A 20,313-nucleotide genomic window follows, 5' to 3' on the forward strand; every position below is an offset into this window, starting at 1 on the left:
CTCCTGCCTGGAAATGCCAGCCAAGCTCACCAGCGATCTCATGTCAGTGTCAACAACCTGAAGTAAGCAAGAAGAAATCATAACAAATAAGGACATGTCTCAAATAGGCAAGAAAAAGATGCCAAGTGAAAACCTCCTGCCACCAACTTGACTTCCACTACCAACGAAAACGCAGGAAAAGAAATTACCTGGAACAAACATCTAGTCAAGGATTGTGACCATTTCTTCTCATTACTCAGAGCTGCTAAAAAGTTGGGAAGTTCATCTTCATTGTGATGGTAATTTATTGTCACTTAATTGCCAGTCTCTCCTTCCCAGTGGCTCTCATACCTGCCCCAGGAATCTGAAAATCAAGATTAAACCACATTTCTTATCCTGCAGTATCAATTAAGTAAAGTAACAATGGAAATGAACAAATTTGTTTCTTCAACAGTAAGCAATATTCTCACTTTGTCCCCTGAAATGCAGTCATGCATATGGACATCATTTACCCACAAAATCCCTAGGTTGGAAAAGACCCTGGAAATCATCAAGCCCAACCAGTCCACTACTAAATCGTATTCCCAAGAACCTCCTCCATCCATCTTTTAAACACCTCCAAGGATGGCAACTCAACCATCTCCACAGGCAGCCTCTGCCACTGCCCGAGAACCCTCTCCATGAATGAATTTTTCTGTATCTCCAATCTAAACTTCCCCTGATGCAGCTTGGGGCCATTCCCTCTTGTCCTGTCACTTGGAAAAGAGACCAACACCCATCGATTGGCGACCTCCTTTCAGGCAGTTGTAGGCAGCAATAAGGTCTCCCCTCAGCCTCCTCTTCTCCAGGCTAAACAACCCCAGCTCCCTCAGCTGCTCCTAGATTGGTTCTCGTGCCCCTTCATTTCCCTTCTCTGGACGCACTGCCAGGACCTCAATGTCTCTCATGTAGCGAGGGGCCCAAAACTGCATACAGTGCTCAAGATGAGGCCTCACCACTGCTGAGTACACGGGCAGAATCACTTCCCTGGTCCTGCTGACTACATTATTTCTGATACGAGCCAAGATGCCATCAGCCTTCTTGGCCACTCAGGCCACTGCTGGCTCCTGTTCAGCCACTGCCACTGGTGCCCCAGATCCTTCTCTGCCAGGCAGCTTCCTGGCCACTCTGCCCCAAGCATGGAATGCCACACAGGATTGTTGTGCCCCAAGTGCAGGACACAGCACTTGACTTTGTGAAACCTCATCCCGTTGGCCTCAGCTCATGGATCCAGCCTGTTCAGACCCCTTTGCAGAGCCTCTCTGCCCTACAGCAGATCGATACTTCCTCCCAGCTAAGCGTCATCCGCAAACTTACTAAGGGACCTTTCAATCCCCTCATCCAGGTCATCAAAAAAGATACTGAACAGGACTGGCCCCAGCACTGAGTTCCTGGGGACACCACTTGTGACCGGCCTCCAGCTGCAGTGAACTGGATTTTGCTTTGAGAAAGCCTTGATGATATATCAGGAAAGCAGGAGTAGCTGGTGCAGAGGAAAATAACATAAGAGAGCATGCATGACAATGTCTTTATTGTAATAAAGACGCAGCTGTCTGAATATTGGCTAAGAAGAGGGTTCAGAATGATGAACCATGTAAATGGAAAATGCACTTCAGCTCTTAGAGACTGTACATGTTGTCTAAAACGCACAATTTCAGAGATCTTTGGTTTCAAACCACCCCTGTCATTTCATGCATTTGCTATTTGAGCCTTCAGCTTCCCTGGCCTGAACAATGCAATGTCCTCAGCTCAGATGCTGAGCTTGCAGGTGGGGAAATGAAGATAAATACAAACCCTGCAAAGCCGCCACCACCACAGAGAACACGGTGGCATTCTAGGACTCTTGTTCTAAAGATTTTCATAACAAGAAAACATTTCCTTACAACCAAAAAACACACCTTTGTTGTTGCCAGCTTACAAATGCAGAATGTAACATGAGTGAAGTTGCAATCTTTCAGGATGATACAGAATCAGCAGTAATAAATCAAATGGTGACTTTGCTGACATGTTGGCAACTTCAGTGACTAATACAACAAATAAACAATTTTTGCTTGGAAACACAGGAAAGAGGAATGTGGGATTCTCCTCCTGCTCCGCCCTGAACTCTGGAGGCAGTTTTGATCCTTCCGGTTCTCACAGGAAATGTGAAAAATGCCTGGGCAAAGAAAGGATGAGGATTCAAGTCAGCAGCAAATCCACCCATAACACATCATTGAAGAGAAGCTAATGAAGGGAAGAAGAAATAGTCTCCTATTTATATAATAAGTTTGTTCCTTTTAACAGTTGCCCCATGACAGATCCCGCCTTCTCGCCCTTTGGTCCGACTCTGGCAAACCCCCAGAGCAAATTTCATACAGTTTTCCATAAGAGAAGCATCAATTTGACCAACACAGCTAAATCTATGCTCGCCCATCGACGTAGCGCCTCCCTTGACTTGTATCTCCTGTCAGACCCTTCCCTGGATGCGCACAAGATGTACCACACCTGGGTGCCACTGTAGAGCCTCTTATCACAACCCCTATGGCTCTGTGAAACTACAGAAACTTGGCTTAAAGTGCCTTGTGGCTGGCAAGCACTTGAGTAACCAGAGTAATTTGCCACCAACTACAAAAGGAAAAATCTGCCCAAGGCTGCAAAAGCTGCAACTGCAGAACCAGTTCTGTCAACTGACTTTTTCTATATTATAAAATAAGTCCTTCCCTTGAGCCATGAATAGCATAGAAATCTATACTCGGAATGCTGACTTACAGAATGCTCAAGGAAAACTGTGAGCATGTCCAACTTGATTAGCTGCCCAGAATGAAACACGTAGTGCTGGTATACAGAGGAAATAAAGTGTCACGGCTGCCAAATACAGATCTTGCTACTAGAGAATCACCAGGAGTTGGACATCAGGGCTTCTCTGCGCCGTTCCACTGCCATTCAAACAGCGGGTTTCTGCCTCTGTAGGATTGTGGAAAGGATACAGACCGAGGCTTCTCTCTTACTTGCACAAATCTCAGCTGCTGCATCGGCTCTTTGCCCTGCACAGATCCCAAGGCACTATGACCAGAGTGTTGAAGTGTTTCCGTGACTCGAAAACATTCTTGTCATGGAGTTATTTTGGTTATACCTTATGTGAACAATTGTAAGGTGGGAAGGCAGTAACAGCTACAACTCACCACAACTGTGTTCTGTGTTTAAGGGACCCGCTGAAATCACTGTCTGAGCAAACATTTCACTTGAATTTTCAGAAGCAAAATTAAAATCAGGTTATTACAAATAATTACATTTGGAATTAATTCTGCTCTTGAGCCACTCAGCTTCACATTTTCAAGTCTTTCTACAAAGCCACAAAACAGATGTGCTCATTTTTAAATTAAAGAAAAAAGAAAACAGATTCTTGGGAACTGAAGAAACAGAAAACAAAAAAACCCCAGTGCCGGGAGGCCAGCATCAACATTCTGAGAGCTGAGAAAGCTGTGATATACCCAGCTGGTCAGACTGATGAACAGGAAAGATTCTCTCCTTGGGAAACCTCCCCTGCTTAGCTTTGCAGCCCTGATGTGGGAATCGGCTACGCTATCACCGCAGACCAAAACGCTTCAAGAACTTCCATGCTGGTCAGTGTTTAGGGAGCAGAAAGAACGTTCATTGAAGTACATGATCACATTGTGAAGCTTCCAGGTATATTTTTTGTTTCCTTGTAGGTGAGAAGTCTGCTTAAGCGAGTGTATCGGCCTAATTCCTTTGTAGGCAGAAACTAAGAATGTTCTTCCCCTTCCTGAGAGTGTTAGAAAAGTTGAGTGATAAAAGAGAAGTGGCACATAATTTCTGCAACAGAGGGAAAGGGGGAAGCAGAAAGCTGGCTGCCTAAACTATACTCCTTGTGATCCTTTGAAATCCTATAGCTACAGCAACCCAAGAAAATTGATTGCAAACCCCAGGGGAACTTCTCATAGGCGCACAGGCCAACCAGAACAAGGGATGTGCTACAACCCATCAGCAGCCAAGGAAATGAACTACACCTCTTGGATAAATGTAAGCTACTTGACACCAATGACAATGCATACCTCTGACAGGAAAGCTCCCCAAATGGGGCATCCTTGATTCATTGCTCCTAGAGCCTCAAACAGGGAGCCAATCTCTTTATAACTGTCTGCCCTGGCTCTCTTCCACACTCCTCTCTTCCGTTATGACTCCTTTTCTTCTGCTCCTTCATCAACTTCCATCTAGAACGGCAACAGGGAGGTTAAAGAAAATGTTACTACAGTAGGACAAAAGATTTACTGGAGTTTCATCACGACAGAGATTTGGGACAGTGGGCAATGATTTCAAAGGATTTCATGTTTGGGGTTTTTTTTTTTCTCCTCTCTCATAACTGAAATTTTGTGTGAAAAGTTTAACTGGGAAAACCAGCCAATGACCACACTATGAAAGATCGGGAAAACCCCACAATGTCACTAACACCACTCTGAAGTCCAACAATAAATTACAGGTCACAGCAACTTCATTATACCTTGTACTCGGTTTGTGAACACTCCAGAAAGGCACAAAAAAGGTGGGTATTTTCCTCTTCCGGAGTACATTTATAATATATGGTCAGAAATAATCGAGAAATGTTTGCCAAGTAAGAAAATTTTAAAAACCCCAAGCGTGCTTCTCACCCCAGATCTCCATTTTCAGATTTATTCATGCTTCTTTATTCTTCGTTTCCATTACCAGAGCCAACACACACCTTCCTTTTGCAAATGAATCCACACTGTTAAGTCTAGGAGACAGAAAGTTCACACAGCAGCGCAGGCCTTGGAGAACCCAACTGATGCCATTTCCAGCCACTCTCAGACTGGACTGCTGCGTCACAGCACCCTCATTTCCAGCTGTGTGAACAACCCAAGCTTAACATGGATTTGTAACCCTTGAAACAAACAGTTAAGCAGTCAGACCGGTAATAAAAAACACAAGCCTCAAAAAAAGAGGATTAAGCGCATTTTCTAGTACATGCATGCAAGAAAGAGTAAAACTGAAACAGCAAGCACTGAAAAGTTAATGGCAGATTTATTTAATCCTCTTTTACACACAAGTTTTTAAAATACATGCTTAATGTAAGATTGTCTTTACAGTGGAAATATGACTCCTTTTAGAATGCCGAAACCCAGTTTACAACATCATCCAAGTCTGGCTTCGAGCATCCAAAAACTGCAGCAAATGAATTTCAGTAACCACTTCTGAACTTCTCATCCAAACTGATTAAACTAAATAGCATTAAGAGACAACGTTAGCAATTAGATATACCTGTATCATCTCTGATACTTGTGCCTAGCTGAGTCAATCATGATCAGGCTCAGCATGCTGGGACCAACTCAGCACGAGGTACTTCCGATCGCAGCTCAGACAAAAGATGGATGGCAGGTATGGTGTGACTGGAGGTCTGTGACACAGCCCGTGTGTCCTGCCTCAATCCATCTTCCCACGTCTATGGCTATTATGGAGAGGACAGAAGTGCTTTAAATAAATGTTTTTTAAAAATCACAATAATTACTTACATCAATCTCCAAACCATGAGAGCTGGAACATAACATTTTGGCTTAGAAAATTTCTGAAGCCGCAATTCCCTACTATTGTAGCGACAAAAGAATTTTAAAACAGACCGATTCGGTCATATTCTGACACAACGTACCACTGCACGAACTTGCAATGTGAGCATCAGCCCCCTCCTGACCCTCAAGTGACGTTTAAATCACACTCTCTTCCACTCTTTTCCAGTATCTTGGCTCAAGAGGTACACAGCTATTCTCTGTTCCTAGTTGGTTTTTAAGCATTGGATATCTTGATGTTATCTACTCCAACCTCTTAATGTTGTTTCCAAATACTAACAGCAGGAAGCTGAATTAAGTAACAGCTACTATCATTGCTGGAAATGAAACTACAACATCCCCAGGAACAGGGAAAGGCCGTACACATACCAGATGACCTGCTCCCCATTTCTCCCTTGCAAATGCGAGTGCGGTTACAAAAAAGCCCATTTTAAGCTGCTAAGGTTTGACTGCTTGATTCTACTGAATCCCTGTTCAACAGAACGCAGTTAGCAAGCAATCACAATGCCCTACCCTGGGATGTCCGAGTGCAGGAGTCACGGAAACCTATTGGGCAGCTGGTGAGGGCGATGGAGCTACGCCCTGCACATCAGCTGCCACCCCACAGGGCTCCTGGGGCAGAGCACACACAGCTCGCTCACCGCTAGCTACTGTCCTAGGGAAAATCACCAGTACTGCATGCTAGGGACATACAGTGGTAAGGATTTTAATTAGGGGGAAACTGCTTTTGTATCTGTGTGACCTAAAAATTGTAATGTTGTAAGATTTACACCATCCGTCATCTCCAAGCATTCCTGACTTAGCATCCAGGGCAGGATACTACTCTGGCTCTGGGAGGTGTTGGATAGACCTTGAGTAAAAGCTTTGAGTTAGAAGCACCTGTGACCCTGCACAAAGGTCATGTAAAAATGAAAGATCCACAGGACATTGAACAGCAACTTTAAGAAGGAAAAAGAAAACAAAAAGAGATATAGATCCCTTTTTTTTAGAGCTTCAATTTAGTGTGTCATCTGACAAATAACTTTAACAATGTGGTTCTTAATAGTAGCAAAGTTTGACGTGGATTAACGTAACCAGAAGGCTGGCAAACAGCGATACCACCTGCCACGATACACGGACTTCAAGTTTTCCATTAACGTGCAACCGCAATGGCACTGCCTGCGCAAAGAGAACCCCTGCAATAAAAGCACAACTGAAAGGACAGATCTAAAGTCTGTTGCGCTCCTTTTTGTAGAGTCCCCAAGCTGCTACTATTTAAACAAAAGGACATTGATCCTTCGTTCACGATGATGAAAAATAAATGGAAGGCCTTTGCAGCCTTCACTTCAACGCTATGAATAAGTGACCTAGACAGACATCCAACTTGTCACATTCCTTTGAGGACAAGAATTCCTGTCAGTATTTTTAATTGGTTTAACAGCCAGGGGGGCTCTGCCCTGTGGTGACGTCAGGGCGGTTCTGTCCAAGAAAGCAGTGCAGAGGCAGCAGCTGCCCGTGCCCCTACACCACAGCCACCTGCAGTGACCACTGCTCCTGCCAGCGCTGGAGACATTCCGCAAAGAACCACGCTGTACCCCAGCCCCTCCTATTTCACCCCTATGTTTGTAGAGCATTATCATTGCAAAGGATCAGCTGCAGGGAAGGAAGCACTGGAGTCTACCAAGAATGTCCTGTGGCGCAAACACATGATATCAAGAGCAGCGAGGGAGATCCATTAAAACTGCCCAGTAGCACGAAAACACATTTCTTTGTTTACATTACTTCCAAAATAACAATGGAAAATTACGCTCAGACCTTTTCCTCCCCTGCCCCTTCACAGATCATGAATGAATCAGGAATGCTTTAGAACAACAGAACCTCTATTAAGACCTAATTACAATTATTTCATTCATAAATAGCTTGCACAGAATTGTGGATGTCCTCAAGTAAATATCAGTATTGGTGATTTCAACCACTCAAAAGGATAAAACACACGTAGTGCAGTTACTTGTAATGGCCTGGTCGCCTTAGATAATTAAAAACCCTCATACCCTCCCTCCTCACAAAAAAACCCAAACAAAGCTGCAAGTATTAAAAGAAAAATCAACAGTCCCTATTTAGGAAACAGGCAAGTCAAACGAGTTGCCGGTGATGTCATTTCATTTCTAGGCTGCCTGAGTCACAGGTTCCTGAGGAAGTGGTAACACCTACAGAATTACTGTATAAAAGTCAGACTTGAAGCATGAAATGAAAATAAAGACACTTAAAGACAAAGCAAAACTCCTGAGCAAAACCATACTGCCTTTACAGATTTCCTCAACTCTTACACTAAGTTGAAAGCAGTCTGTCCCTAAAAATTGCTTTGCTGGTTCACCCATATCCCACCCTTACCAGCAAGGCACCGAGCACTGGGACTCAGGAGGAGACACTTGCAGGAAGAGTTAAAAAAGAGGGGCTGGGGGGCGAGGGAAGGGCACTGATTTACCAGCCTGGAGTTCAAATGTGCTCTCAGAGCAGGACAGGCTTGGAACCTCCACCGCCCTTGCCTTTCTTCTGAGCTTACTGACATGATGTGGGAACAATTTGAGCAGCATTTCTCTCTACAGTTTTAGCCCACACCGCTTTTGATTTAGAAATTAAAATAATTCCAGAAATGAGATGCTGACTTGCATTTCATACGCGCGGGGTCCTGCAGCGCTGCCTCGCAGGGATGAGGCTGCAAGAGGGTTCACACGTTAGATTAAGAGAGGAAAACGCTACCGACCTCCTCTGTAAGAACAAAACCAGCATGACGTATCTCCTTTCTTACTTACGATGGATGCTAAAAGACTGCTGAAGCAGCAATCCACAGCCAAAGAAGGTAATGGCAGAAAGTGACTGGGTGGGAAAGGAGGAAAGCACTTCTGATTTGCAGCAGTACAAGACTACACGCACACTTCTGTCTTTTCCTCTTAGCTTACTAAAATATTTTAAGAATTGAAATTTTTAGCAATTCAAATGAAATGCACGCATGTGCGTGACTTCAGTTCCCGAGGCAGAGCCCATTGTACTTTACATCAATAGCCTATATAAACAACTAATCAAAGAACAAGACGAAATAGGCATTTAGACTGCTACAGGGGATGGAAAGACAGTGTATACTCTAGGCCAGCCAAGAAACTTAACACATTTGTTTTGAGAACTCCCGACTGCCCCATTTTATCCTTGAGCCCAAGGAAGCACCCACAACAAGAATCATAGAATCATAGAATAACCAGGTTGGAAGAGACCCACCGGATCATCGAGTCCAACCATTCCTCTCAAACACTAAACCATGCCCCTGAGCACCTCATCCACCCGTCCCTTAAACACCTCCAGGGAAGGTGACTCAACCACCTCCCTGGGCAGCCTCTGCCAGTGCCCAATGACCCTTTCCATGAAAATTTTTTTCCTAATGTCCAGCCTAAACCTCCCCTGGTGGAGCTTGAGGCCATTCCCTCTCATCCTGTCCCCTGTCACTTGGGAGAAGAGGGCAGCGCCCTCCTCTCTACAACCTCCTTTAAGGTATTTATAGAGAGCAATGAGGTCTCCCCTCAGCCTCCTCTTCTCCAGGCTAAACACCCCCAGCTCCCTCAGCCGTTCCTCATAAGGCCTGTTCTCCAGCCCCTTCACCAGCCTCGCTGCTTGGGTGCAAGGCAGTAGTGGCCCGATTAAACAGAAAGAAGCCACACTACTTCAACTGCAAAGTTCAAACAGCTGACAGATATTGAAAATCTCTCCAGATGAAGGCCATAAATAATTCTACCAGATTTGAAAAAATGCTACAGATAAGTCACAACAGGCAGATAAAGTTGTCAATTATTGAGACTAACGATTAGAACTTGAAATTATATATGATTGCAGTACTCATCTGCATCCTTACCCTAGGACGCGATCATTCCAACTGGGAAACTACGTGAAAAAACTGCTGCCCTAAGATACAGAACACCTTAAGGTCTTTAAGATCATTGCTACTCAAGCAAACTACTTATTGCTATTAATTCTCTTGGAGCAGCTTCAGTTTCCCTTCTGCAGTGCCAATTTCCGTGGCCAGGTTCGAATAATCCCCAAGTGACTCACTTCAAAGATTTCACTGCAACCAGACAAAGGACCAGAGACTGGATGGTGGAAGAGTAAGGGTTGCTGAATTTCGCCAACTGCAGTTAAGAGAAAAGTGGCTACAAACCAGCCCAAGCCACAGCCTATTGCGATCAACTCTACACAACTTCAAACAATAGTCAACAATTCTCCAGCAACACAATGGGTCAGACGCGGGATAACAGAAAATAAAAACACAGATGCACTTTGCCAAGTATATATATCCAATTTCCATACATTTTGCAGCTGAGGAATTGAACAAAAGGTGAAGAAAAAAACCCCAGGGAGCGTTAATCATTCTGTGTCAGCTGCCGTGAAGCAGGGAGTGCTGAGCTCCATCCATCCACCCACCCACCCACCCATCCATCCACCCACCCACCCATCCACCCACCCACCCACCCACCCACCACTTCTCACGACAGTAGCTACGGACGGCGGTCATAGACCAAAGGGGGATCAATCAAAGTGAAATGGGAAAGAAAACACTGTCAACAAACTGTTAGGGTTTTTAATTCCAAAACGTGTCAAGCGCTGCACAGATATGAAAATGAGCTTCTTAGAAATTATTACTCTGGACAGCTGAAGCAGTACAGAGAAGGCAGGTCTGTATGACTCTCAAACCTAAAGCATTACCTGTGTGGTGCCACAGTATTTTTGAACACTGTTAGGGTACTGAAGAAGATCCAGGCAGCTGCACAGGAAAGAGCACCAGAGCTGAAATGGGACAGGTAGGTAGGTTTTTCATGGGTTAGAAAGTCACATATTGTCAGACTGGGACAGTCCAAAGTCCTTCAGTGTGGTATTTGTGTCTTTTAAAACAGTCAATCCAGGTGATTTAAAAGAGAAAAGGTGCACAACGCCCCCTTGAAGGGAAGTTCCATTTTGGCAGGACATGCACAAGTACAACATCTGCACTGGGAATAGGGGGAATAAAAAAAGGAAGAAGAAAAAGGATTAACAAAGCTGTGTCAAAAGATTCAGGAAAAAAAAAAGTGCTAACAGGCTCAGGACATCTTCCAGACAATGTCTTTGCGGAAGTCTGCTAGAGTTTACCACGTCGCAAATATTTCTTTAATGGCTCTCTTTGGACTAGAAATGATTATTTGTTTCTAAGGAAATTAGTGCATTAATATTTAAAAAAAAAAAAGGAAAGTTGGGTACAAAAATTTGGAAAAGCAGCGAGGAGAAAAAGCCACCATTTAGCTGTTTCAGCTTTTGTGTACTCTTAAAGTACTTGCAGCCTAGCAAATATAGAATAGATGGACACCGTGTGAATGGCTGTTTGTCCTGTTAGAGCTGGGCTGGGCTTGCGCTGCAGAGCAGCTGGTAGAATGACAAGAAAGTTGGACGTGCTTGTTTTCGAAAGAACATGAGCTATCCTTCCTATTCCCATAAGAATAGAGAGCTGGGACCCTCCTTGAAATCTGAACTTTCAAGGAACTATATGAAAACACCCTCATGGATTCTGTCATGGCTCTTAACGATTCTGTAAAAAAGAGGCAGTTGTTCCTGACCAGCAGCACAAAACCCCACAGAAGCAGCTTAGTGCTCTCGTCACACATCACGGGCGTTAATAAGAATCCTGCACACTACCTTCCACTATCAGATCCCAGCAATATCAATGTTTTTATGATTGGGCTTGGAAAAAAGGAAGAAAACCCAAAAGGAAGTTGGGAGCTGGGTGAACTCTTCATGGCCCAAGACCATCCCAGGGTAGCGTAACAATGAAGTAATTAGCAGTGGACTTGGCAGCGTCAGGTTTGACGTTGAGCTCGATGATCTGAAGTGTCTTGTCCAACCTAAATGATTCTACAATTCTGTTAGCAATTCCAATTAGACCAGGTAACGTACATTTAGAAGCAATTTGTTCCGTAAGAAGGAGAAACAGGTGCTATGATACACTTCTACAGTGCATAGTGAAATGTTCAGGAATGCATATAAACCAATTCAGCAAGAGTTCTATGAGAGTGCAAGAAAGACACAAAAACAATATGCTTCTACATGGAAGAATTATCCCTTGTTGCTAATACTTCCTTTGCATATATTTAAGGTGAGCAGCCAAATCCTATACATAAAAACACAGAACTGGAAAGAACATTACACAGGAAGTGGAATAAGAATATCAAAGATGAGAACGATGAATATCTAGTTTATGTTGCTGACTTCTCTGAGGATACAATACCAAAGCCATACAGAACATTGGGAAGGGAAAAGTATTTTTGAAGGCTCAAACACCATGAGTTTAGGGGCTGGAACTATAGTTTCCTTTGATGTGCCAAAATAACTACTATGCTGTTGACTTCTTCTGAATCTCCCTTTCGTCCTTGGGAGACATCAGCTTCCTAGGAATATAAATCCTGTCTTTCCCCTCCTTGCTCGTTTTCTCAACCAGCCTGTCTGGGCCATTGAGAATCCTTCTTCATGGATTTAAGTGTAATTTTCAAATTTGTGCCCTTTCTTCCTTAAGGAGCCCAGTGCTGAAGGCCTGAGACTCAAACTAGCCTGTAGGTTTCCGGAATAGATACTTCTGTGAGCTGAACCACCTATCAGCCACGATTCTGCCGGCTTCAACGGTGCTAAAGCCACCTACACGGGATATAAATGCCATGCCCTAAGGGAAATCTATTCCCAATTGACAGACCATGACACAGATGAAGAGCATTTAGCAGAACATTGTGAAAGCAAGAATGAGAGCACAGGAAGGCTTTAAAGAAAACTCTTATACAGAACTTAGAGTTCCTCACTTACACGAATGTGATAGTACTTCAGAACACATTTTAGACTTCAGCCAGCAAACACAAGGAAGGCATTTCCACTGAAGAAAAATTCTAGTCAGAAGTGTGAAAGCAAAACAGAATCCAGGATTCCATAAGTTTCTATAATTCTCAAACACAAACATGATGTCAACAGCTCCCCATTGAGACCTGTGACCTTCTAACACTATTAAAAGCCCCTAGATGTAATACGTAGGTGTCAGGGTTGTCTTCTGCAAAATATGGTCCCACCCACCCTGCTATACAATGCCATTACACTTGTGTTAGATAGTTCAGGAATATGACTAGGTTCCTCTGAGGCTGTTCTGTCCCTCTTCCCAACCGGTCTGTTTTATACCTGAAAAGCCGTGGTAGCTGTTAGACTCTATGATGGAAGTATGAGTTTGGGCTCTTCGCTGAGGGCTAGGAGGTCACGGCAGCACAAAAAAATTTCAAGCCCTACCTCCTTTAAGAAGAAAGGTAAAGTTTAGCTTTTTCCATTAAATAGCAATAAACAGAGCTGGGGACCATGCTGAAATCCTGCCATTAGGAGCATACAGCCAGGAAATAAACGTGTTCGTCTGTTAATAGTATTTGAATGTGCATTCATTCATTTGAATAGATTCTCGTAAATTCTCACTCAGGAAATGCCTAGAAATTGAGTAAAAGTGAAATAAGAACAATTCTTTTCTGCAACGAGAAAGAAAACAATATTATAGTTAGACAACGGAAGTTATTCCAAGTCAAACTGAAGTGTTTCTGAACATCAGAGACATCTGGGAAGCATATGTACAGGAAACAGCTCAGCCTGAGAGAGTTGCACGTTACTGAAATTAAGAGGTAAGGAAACATTACATTAACCCTGAGTTTTGAACCTCTGAATCTTGTACGCTTCTGCAGTTAGGTAGATACTTTCAATGTACCTTTTACAGGATAAACAGTGTCTTAGATGTTTAAAATCATTATCAATGTGTACCGGATTCCAGAAAGATGTTTAGTTTCAAGTTGTAGATAACCACAAACAGCCAAAAGACTTCCACAACTCCAAAAGATAAAAATGCAGATCACTGCACTTAAACCATCCCGGTACAGAGTCACGATTCCGGCTGGACCACAGTATGGCTAACAAAACGGAAGTCATTTGAGCTCATAACTAATGATGTATGTCAACAAATTGCTTTAAAAGGGGCATAGCACGTTATCAATCTTGCTGTTCATTGCCTGAGCATCAAAAGATCAGTTTCCTACGATTACTAGTCTTTCAAAAAATATTATTAATTCATATATACTTTTATTTTACAATGAAGTCAGCTAAACAAGACATCCCCTTAAGGCTACTTAAAGAATCACATCAGTATAACGAACATGACAGTCAAAAGAAATAGAAATGACAGCTATTTTAGACACTGGTGCAAACCTCACCGTGTTTCAGTTAAGGAAGGAATGAAAATAACTGGATTGATCAACTAATTTTCTTAATATATATATATGAGAAATAAAGACTGCTTGGCAGATAAAGCAATTTGCATTTTTTCTGAGTGAGTTAGTCCATAATTCCCACAATATAAAGCCATGAAAGGGATTTCAAATATACTTCTAAAATCTATTCCAAGATAAAACCTCAAAAGATTCACTTTCAGTTTGGTAGTAATGTACTTCGATATTTTACAAATCCTTTTTTTCTCCAGTTCTCTTTTACATTCGAGGGTTCTCAAACTACTGTTTGAGCTCAGCCACGATCTTGGAAGCCATTCCTCACGCTGCAAAAATTGAAAACATTAAAATCCAACCGACGTGAAAATTAAGAGCTGCTCTTTTTTAACACCTGTGATGCACAGCAGCATCCAAGAACAGCAAAGTCACAGAACCCATTTCTTATTTCTGTTAAGCATTTCCCCAACAAGTTTTGAGTGAATTAATGATCCACCCCTCAGTGCAACTTCTACTCAGTAACAGAGCCTTTTCTGACCTTCAGAGGAGTCTAATGATGATATCAACATGCTTTAGTGTTTCCTGTGCAAATATAAGTCAAATTGCTTTTTTTCCATAGCATGAAATTATGAGATCTTTACCGACAATAACACCTCCAAGAACAATCACGCTATAACAAAGAAAAGGGAATCAATTGTGCTAGAAAAATGTACTCTGAAACAGCAAGCAACATGGCATAGGCTGTAGGCCTAAGTTTCCAACTAAAGGGGCACAAATCTGGGAAAGATGACATTTAAACATGCTACATGGATGTGTCCAGAAACAAGCAAAATGAAAACTGGGACAAATAAAACACCAAAGTTCACTTAAGGAGCATATTTTATAGGTAAATCATATTTAGAAACTAGAAAAAAAAAGGGGGGGGGAAAGGAAGATAAAGTTTAAACATAACCACATTGCTTTAGTTTTTTTACATTATAAAAAAGAAAATGTGGAGAGTTATTTCCATAACAGACTGCTTTTAAAGTAAAGATATTAATGTGCATTATTTGTTTGTATTTGTAGCAGTCAGAATGGGTAAGCGATCATTAACTTGTCAAATAACAGATAAAAGGCAGCGCTCCAGTCCAAAGTAGGTCATCGTCCACCTTATTCAGCTGATTTTCAGACTGTTTCATCATCACTCATGTCCCAGATCTGCAACAAAAAAGGAAGCACAATTTTAGTGGAGTCCAAACACGCTTTTACTATTTAGTGTTACAACTAAAACGGAAGAAATAAATAAAGCTTCAGATAAAATTCGGTATTTTTCTCTTCTGTTAACAACTTACATACTATTCATTATTTGTAAGGTCGGAGGTGTTTTTTAACATATACTTTTCAGCAGTTGTTCCTGGCTGTCAGTTTGGCTATTTACTATTTATTACCATTTCCAGTAAGCTGTAGACCAAAACCCAGACATTTTTGGTTTTGTTTGCTGACTCACTGGCACATACTTAATCTAGATAATAACTTACAATAAATAGCATCCTCTACTAAACATTGTTGAAAATTTTCAAGATGTTCATGAAGAACTAACTGTTCTCCAGGACTTCACTTTGGGCCCAATATAAGAACTCACAAACAGCAGCATGAAGATGAAAGCGCATAGGAAAATTACTTTCCTATTGTTTAAAGAAACAACAGACTTTTTTTCTACAGGAGTAAACAATTGTATTTTCACTTTGCTACTTGCCCACGTTCAGCGAGCTGCTGCAGACTAGGGGGGAAAAACTGGCTATTTTCAAAGAACATCGAGGAATTCACCATCCTTGTGAAATATCTGGGGGGTGAGGAGAGCAGAGAAAATATTCTGAATATATGCTACAAGCTTTCTTCCAGGCAAACATGGATGTTCTTAAAAGGCTTTTTTATAGGTTTATTTTTTTAAGATTTAGCTCACATCAAGTACCCTCTTTCCACCTGGCAGGGCCTGCAGTAGCTTGAGATCAGGAATAATATGGGTACTCAGCTTTGAGTTGGATTGAATACACATTTTACAACACATAAAACTTCATGTCCAATTCAGAGCATTTCAAACTTGCCTAAATTAGTGACAACACTGCTGGAATACAAGTTATTCGGATTACAAGACCAAGAACGCCACTTCCACAGCAGACAGCACCCAAACCTGGGAGTTCTTCACAGCAAATGACCTAACCAAAAAGGAGCAGCACCCATCCTTTGTCCCTCTGGAAATTAAAATTCAGTTTCCTTCTTCTAGAACATAATTTGTGTGTTGGCATACAGTGGCCCACTGAGCTATTCTGTCATTTTAGATCCTGACAGCTAAAATGTATCAATCCAAAGAAATGCATAATGCAAATGTTTAATTAGGCTGTGAGCTCTTCATGGCACCAAGCAGTGACCTGTAGCTTTAATAAACCTCTTCCCGACAAAAATGAAGTATTTCTGGAATTTGAAAACATTGTGAAAAAAAGCTCTTTAAATCCAGCCTCAGAAAACACATCGATTCGAACTCTGAATAGCAAGATTTTCTCGATTCCTAGAAGCGTCGCAAAATGGTGGTGTAAATCCTTATGGAAAATATTGAAGGAACAGTTTGTTTACAAAAGGAAAAAAGAATTTTTATCCTGCTCTAGATGAGTAGCTTAGAGCTTGCCAAGGCAAACAGAAGTGTCCAGCTCACCAGTCAGGGTCAAGGATGTGGAAAATAAATACAAACCCCAAAATCTTTAAATAGAGTTTATGGTATGATTCAAGCTGGCAAAAAGCAAGGAATCCAAAGTTCAGTCCGATAGTCCGTCTCTGTCTAGCCCACTCTCGCTTCGGAAAACAAAGCCCAGAGACCATGACCCTCACAAATACACCCCCCCCCCCATCAAAGCAGCACGAGAAATGCTTTTAAAAACACACCACGAGGTGATTCAATGGCAAAAGTGAAAGGAGCCAACCAACAGCCTCAAAAGAGCCCTCTTTATCGGCTAAACAAATAACTGGGAGCGCAGCCAGCTCTCCAGCTCTGTGCTTTCCCATCGCCGGCTCTATCCGAGCAGCAGGGATGAGAAGGTGAGTCCCTTCTCTGTTCCATTGGTTCGGTTTTTGCAGAGAAAGGCCGGTACGGGTGCTGGTTACATCAGCAATTTTGTTATAGGAAAATACTCCCAGCCAGGAGCTGGCTAGCTGTCCCATACCTCCTCCAAGGCTCAGGCAACCTTTCTCCTTTAGACACCTGATGGGAGATGCTCTCTTTACTCTAACACCCTGTATGGCACACACAGCAGCTCCACGTGCCGCTGGAGTTTGTTGAAACCAAAGGGAAGGAAGCAGTTCCCTGGATTGGTCCTCAGTAGCCAAGGATGGGCAACCCGTAGTAGGCCCTGGGCACCCTGAGGATGGAGTCCAAGCCCAGCCCCTGCTAGGCTAGGGAGGAAATGCAGTGCTGGTAACAAGAGGATGAGAGCAAAGAGGAAAGAATGACAATGAAATTCTCTCCTATCTAAAGCGTGCATCTTCTCTAGGAGTCTTTTATTCGCATTATTTACTCTAATATTTGCAAAAAGACTAAAACTGAGGTTCACAAATATTTCACTGCTGTGCAAATATTCTGGATTGAGGAAAATTAGTTTCAAATATTTGAAAATCATGCTATTATTTTACTTCCAGGAGAACAGACAGTTTTATAAGACAGTTTACACTTCACCTACCACAGCCAGAGCATTGTCTGTTGAGTCTTACTAAGATTTCTCAAGAACAAAGTAGTGGTACTTTAACAAATGACATGCAAAGGGGAAAGGAGAATGTGAAACAAAGGGGGAAAAATTCAATACAGAAGTTAACAATCGCACACTAGCCTAAAGCAAATGGACTACACCACACTGTGCTAAGGAAGGGCTGTTAAACCTTAATACTGGTAGCTCAAAGGTAACACGTGACAGGCTCTTCAGTAACCACAATACAACTTCCTATGAAAAGACATTTCAACTACATAGGCTAAGACTACCAAACTTTAGTCATTGCTTCAAAAAAGTGAAATTTTTAACTGTAGAAAGCACGAAACATAGAAAGCTGTGAAAGCCGCCAATATGTAAAATGCCTGTCACACCAAGAATCTGATATCCAAACCAAGCTGTACATTTGGATTTTGTTTTCACTTCTCTCCTGTCCTGCATCACACCTGAGTGAGCCAAATCTAACTGCAGCCATAGGCAACAACAGGAGAACTCATAAAATAGGAAGATAAAGCAGCTATCAAAACCAACCCACTCTCTGCAAATCTGGACAGCTATCCGAATGCACCTGCCTCTTCAAAGATGTGCTTTTATATTCAAACTGCTTTGTAGAGGCTCTTAAATTTCAGATGCGTATTATGTCTATTCAGGATAAGAGAATTCCTGCACTTGTTTCCTTGCAATGACAAGTATTATTTCTTACATAATTGGAAGAATGGGGGCAAAAAATCCCCGTGTATTAACTCAACGGTTCACAAGTTCCCCGTGACTGATTTTACACGGTTCCAGACTGCACAGCCAACAGCTCAGACCGAACTGAGAATCGCGCATCTCCTCCAACACAACAAAAACACCGGGTCCCCGAAAGGCAATTTCCGTGACAATGGCTTCAAAACTGGCACTCACCTACCGAAGTGGGCAGTGGCTTTGCAACTTAGAATTAAAATATGTAATCAAAATAGATAACTACTGTTTATCTTACAAATAAACTTGCAAGAATCCAAACGCACCCTTAGGAGATTCTTAAAAGTTTCTTGCTGGCACAGATCTAGCAGGATTTGCCACAAAAATGGCTCCCTTATTAAGAGAGACACAACAAACAAAACAAATGATCCCCGCAAATACTATTTTCTACGTACAACTGAGATAAATTTACATCCACATGTACCAAAACACTCCGCTTTGAAAAAACTGGAATGGTTTTATGATGCAAACTGTGGTATTTACTATGTTATAAATGCTCCAAATACAGCAAAGAGTAAAGAGTAAAATCCAACAGGCAAAGGCGAGGGCTGAAAATTAGACGTTACATACATCAAAAAGCAGAGCCGAGTATCACAAGACAACGTACAGCTTCCCCAGATCAAGTAATGCTTATCATGTATCTTAACCTTTGATTTAGAAATGTATATTTACTCAGGAAATCTAAACAAAGGGAAAAAGAACACATTCAGGCATAATTTGTATTTAAAGCAAATGAATTATTGTCTAGCTATAAAATGTGAGCTTTTTGATAGATAGAAGGTTAAATATGTTTTTGTTCTATGCTCTACCAGGGAGATAACACATCAGAACTTTTGCCAGCCTTAATTACCTTACAAAACACGTGTACACGTGTGTCGTACTAGACGTGAACTAGACGTAGCAGGCTGCATTGATGTTCTTTGTGTGACTTGTTCAGTATTCCCCTTGGTCCACCAGCTGCATCCTTCAGGAATGGCAACAGAAATGAAATTGCAACTTCAAGTTCATTAAATGCTTGCGAGTTCTAGCATGCAACCTTTTCAGACTTCACGGTACAGAGTGTGGGTTAATTACAAAGTTCAGCTTTTACTCCTTTCAAGTTGGATACTCGATGCACGTAAGCGCTACCCTGCGTCTTACTGAAACCGAAAACACTTTGAGCATTTTGCATATTCAACAACTCCCCATCCCCCTTTCCCACAGGAAAAAAAATCTGTAAGTGAACCACCAGTGTGAACAGTATTCTACCCTAACACAAGCATTTAGCTTTGTTCAGAATTTATACCTAGCTGCTGTCAGAGCCTGCAGGGCACATCAGTGGTAAAGTATTTTCTTTGTTATCTAAGAACCCAAGATAATGCACCTAAAGAAGGATCCGCTCTTGCTCCCAGAGGCAAGAGCTTATCCTAAAACGATCACAGTGGTTCCCCTGTAACAACTGTTCACCCAGTCCACACATAACTGCTCTTCTACAACAGACTGGGATCTCTGCAGCAGGATATAGCTCTTCTTTTCAGAAATGGCCATTTACTTTCTAGAATCAAACTATAGCTAAAATCAGTTTGGGCTATGATCTCAAGAATTAATTACAGACTATCAGATACTTCTTACTCCAGGTATCACAGAAATTACAAACTTAAACACACACACGCAAATAAATTAGCCTCAAAAAAACCCCAACCAAAGCAAGCCAAGCATTATACAAAGTGCATTTCTTTCTCCAAGCCGTTTTATTTAAACAGCAGGGGAGAAAACCAAGGATAATTTTTCCAGATCCTTGTATCAACGGTCCCACCCTAGCAAGTTGATGTGGCTGATGAATTCCCAGCATCCCTAGTACTTACATAAGTTCTTTTTTTCTGTCTCAGCCTTCGCAGCCTTTCCTGTCTGAATGGTTTACTTATCTTACAATAAAACTCAAGTTCATCAACTCTGTCTCTTTTTCAGTGATGCTGTCCCTCACTG

The 20,313-nt window shown here is 42.1% G+C and overlaps 1 protein-coding gene and 1 long non-coding RNA gene across 4 annotated transcripts in view; both read right to left on the minus strand.

Moving 5' to 3' along the window:
* On the minus strand, positions 1–4,202 carry LOC138725272 (uncharacterized). Its single transcript, XR_011338216.1, has 3 exons — positions 4,071–4,202; positions 189–343; positions 1–57 (listed from the first exon to the last, which is right to left on the minus strand). It is a non-coding gene; the product is annotated as an uncharacterized lncRNA (long non-coding RNA).
* Positions 4,203–12,460: 8,258 nt separating this feature from the next.
* Positions 12,461–20,313, minus strand: part of ATG7 (autophagy related 7) — an 89,769-nt gene continuing 81,916 nt past the window's right edge. For 2 of the 3 annotated variants that reach the window (XR_011338188.1, XM_069865746.1), the window contains one exon: positions 12,461–15,070. Coding sequence is in view for 1 of the 3 variants with exons in the window: in XM_069865746.1 (XP_069721847.1) it covers positions 15,038–15,070 (33 nt within the window). In the remaining 2 variants the exon portion in view is untranslated. The remainder of the gene's footprint in view (positions 15,071–20,313) is intronic. The other variant, XR_011338187.1, reaches the window with a different exon arrangement.

The sequence above is a fragment of the Phaenicophaeus curvirostris genome, chromosome 11, assembly GCF_032191515.1.
Source record: "Phaenicophaeus curvirostris isolate KB17595 chromosome 11, BPBGC_Pcur_1.0, whole genome shotgun sequence".
Taxonomy (NCBI): domain Eukaryota; kingdom Metazoa; phylum Chordata; class Aves; order Cuculiformes; family Cuculidae; genus Phaenicophaeus; species Phaenicophaeus curvirostris.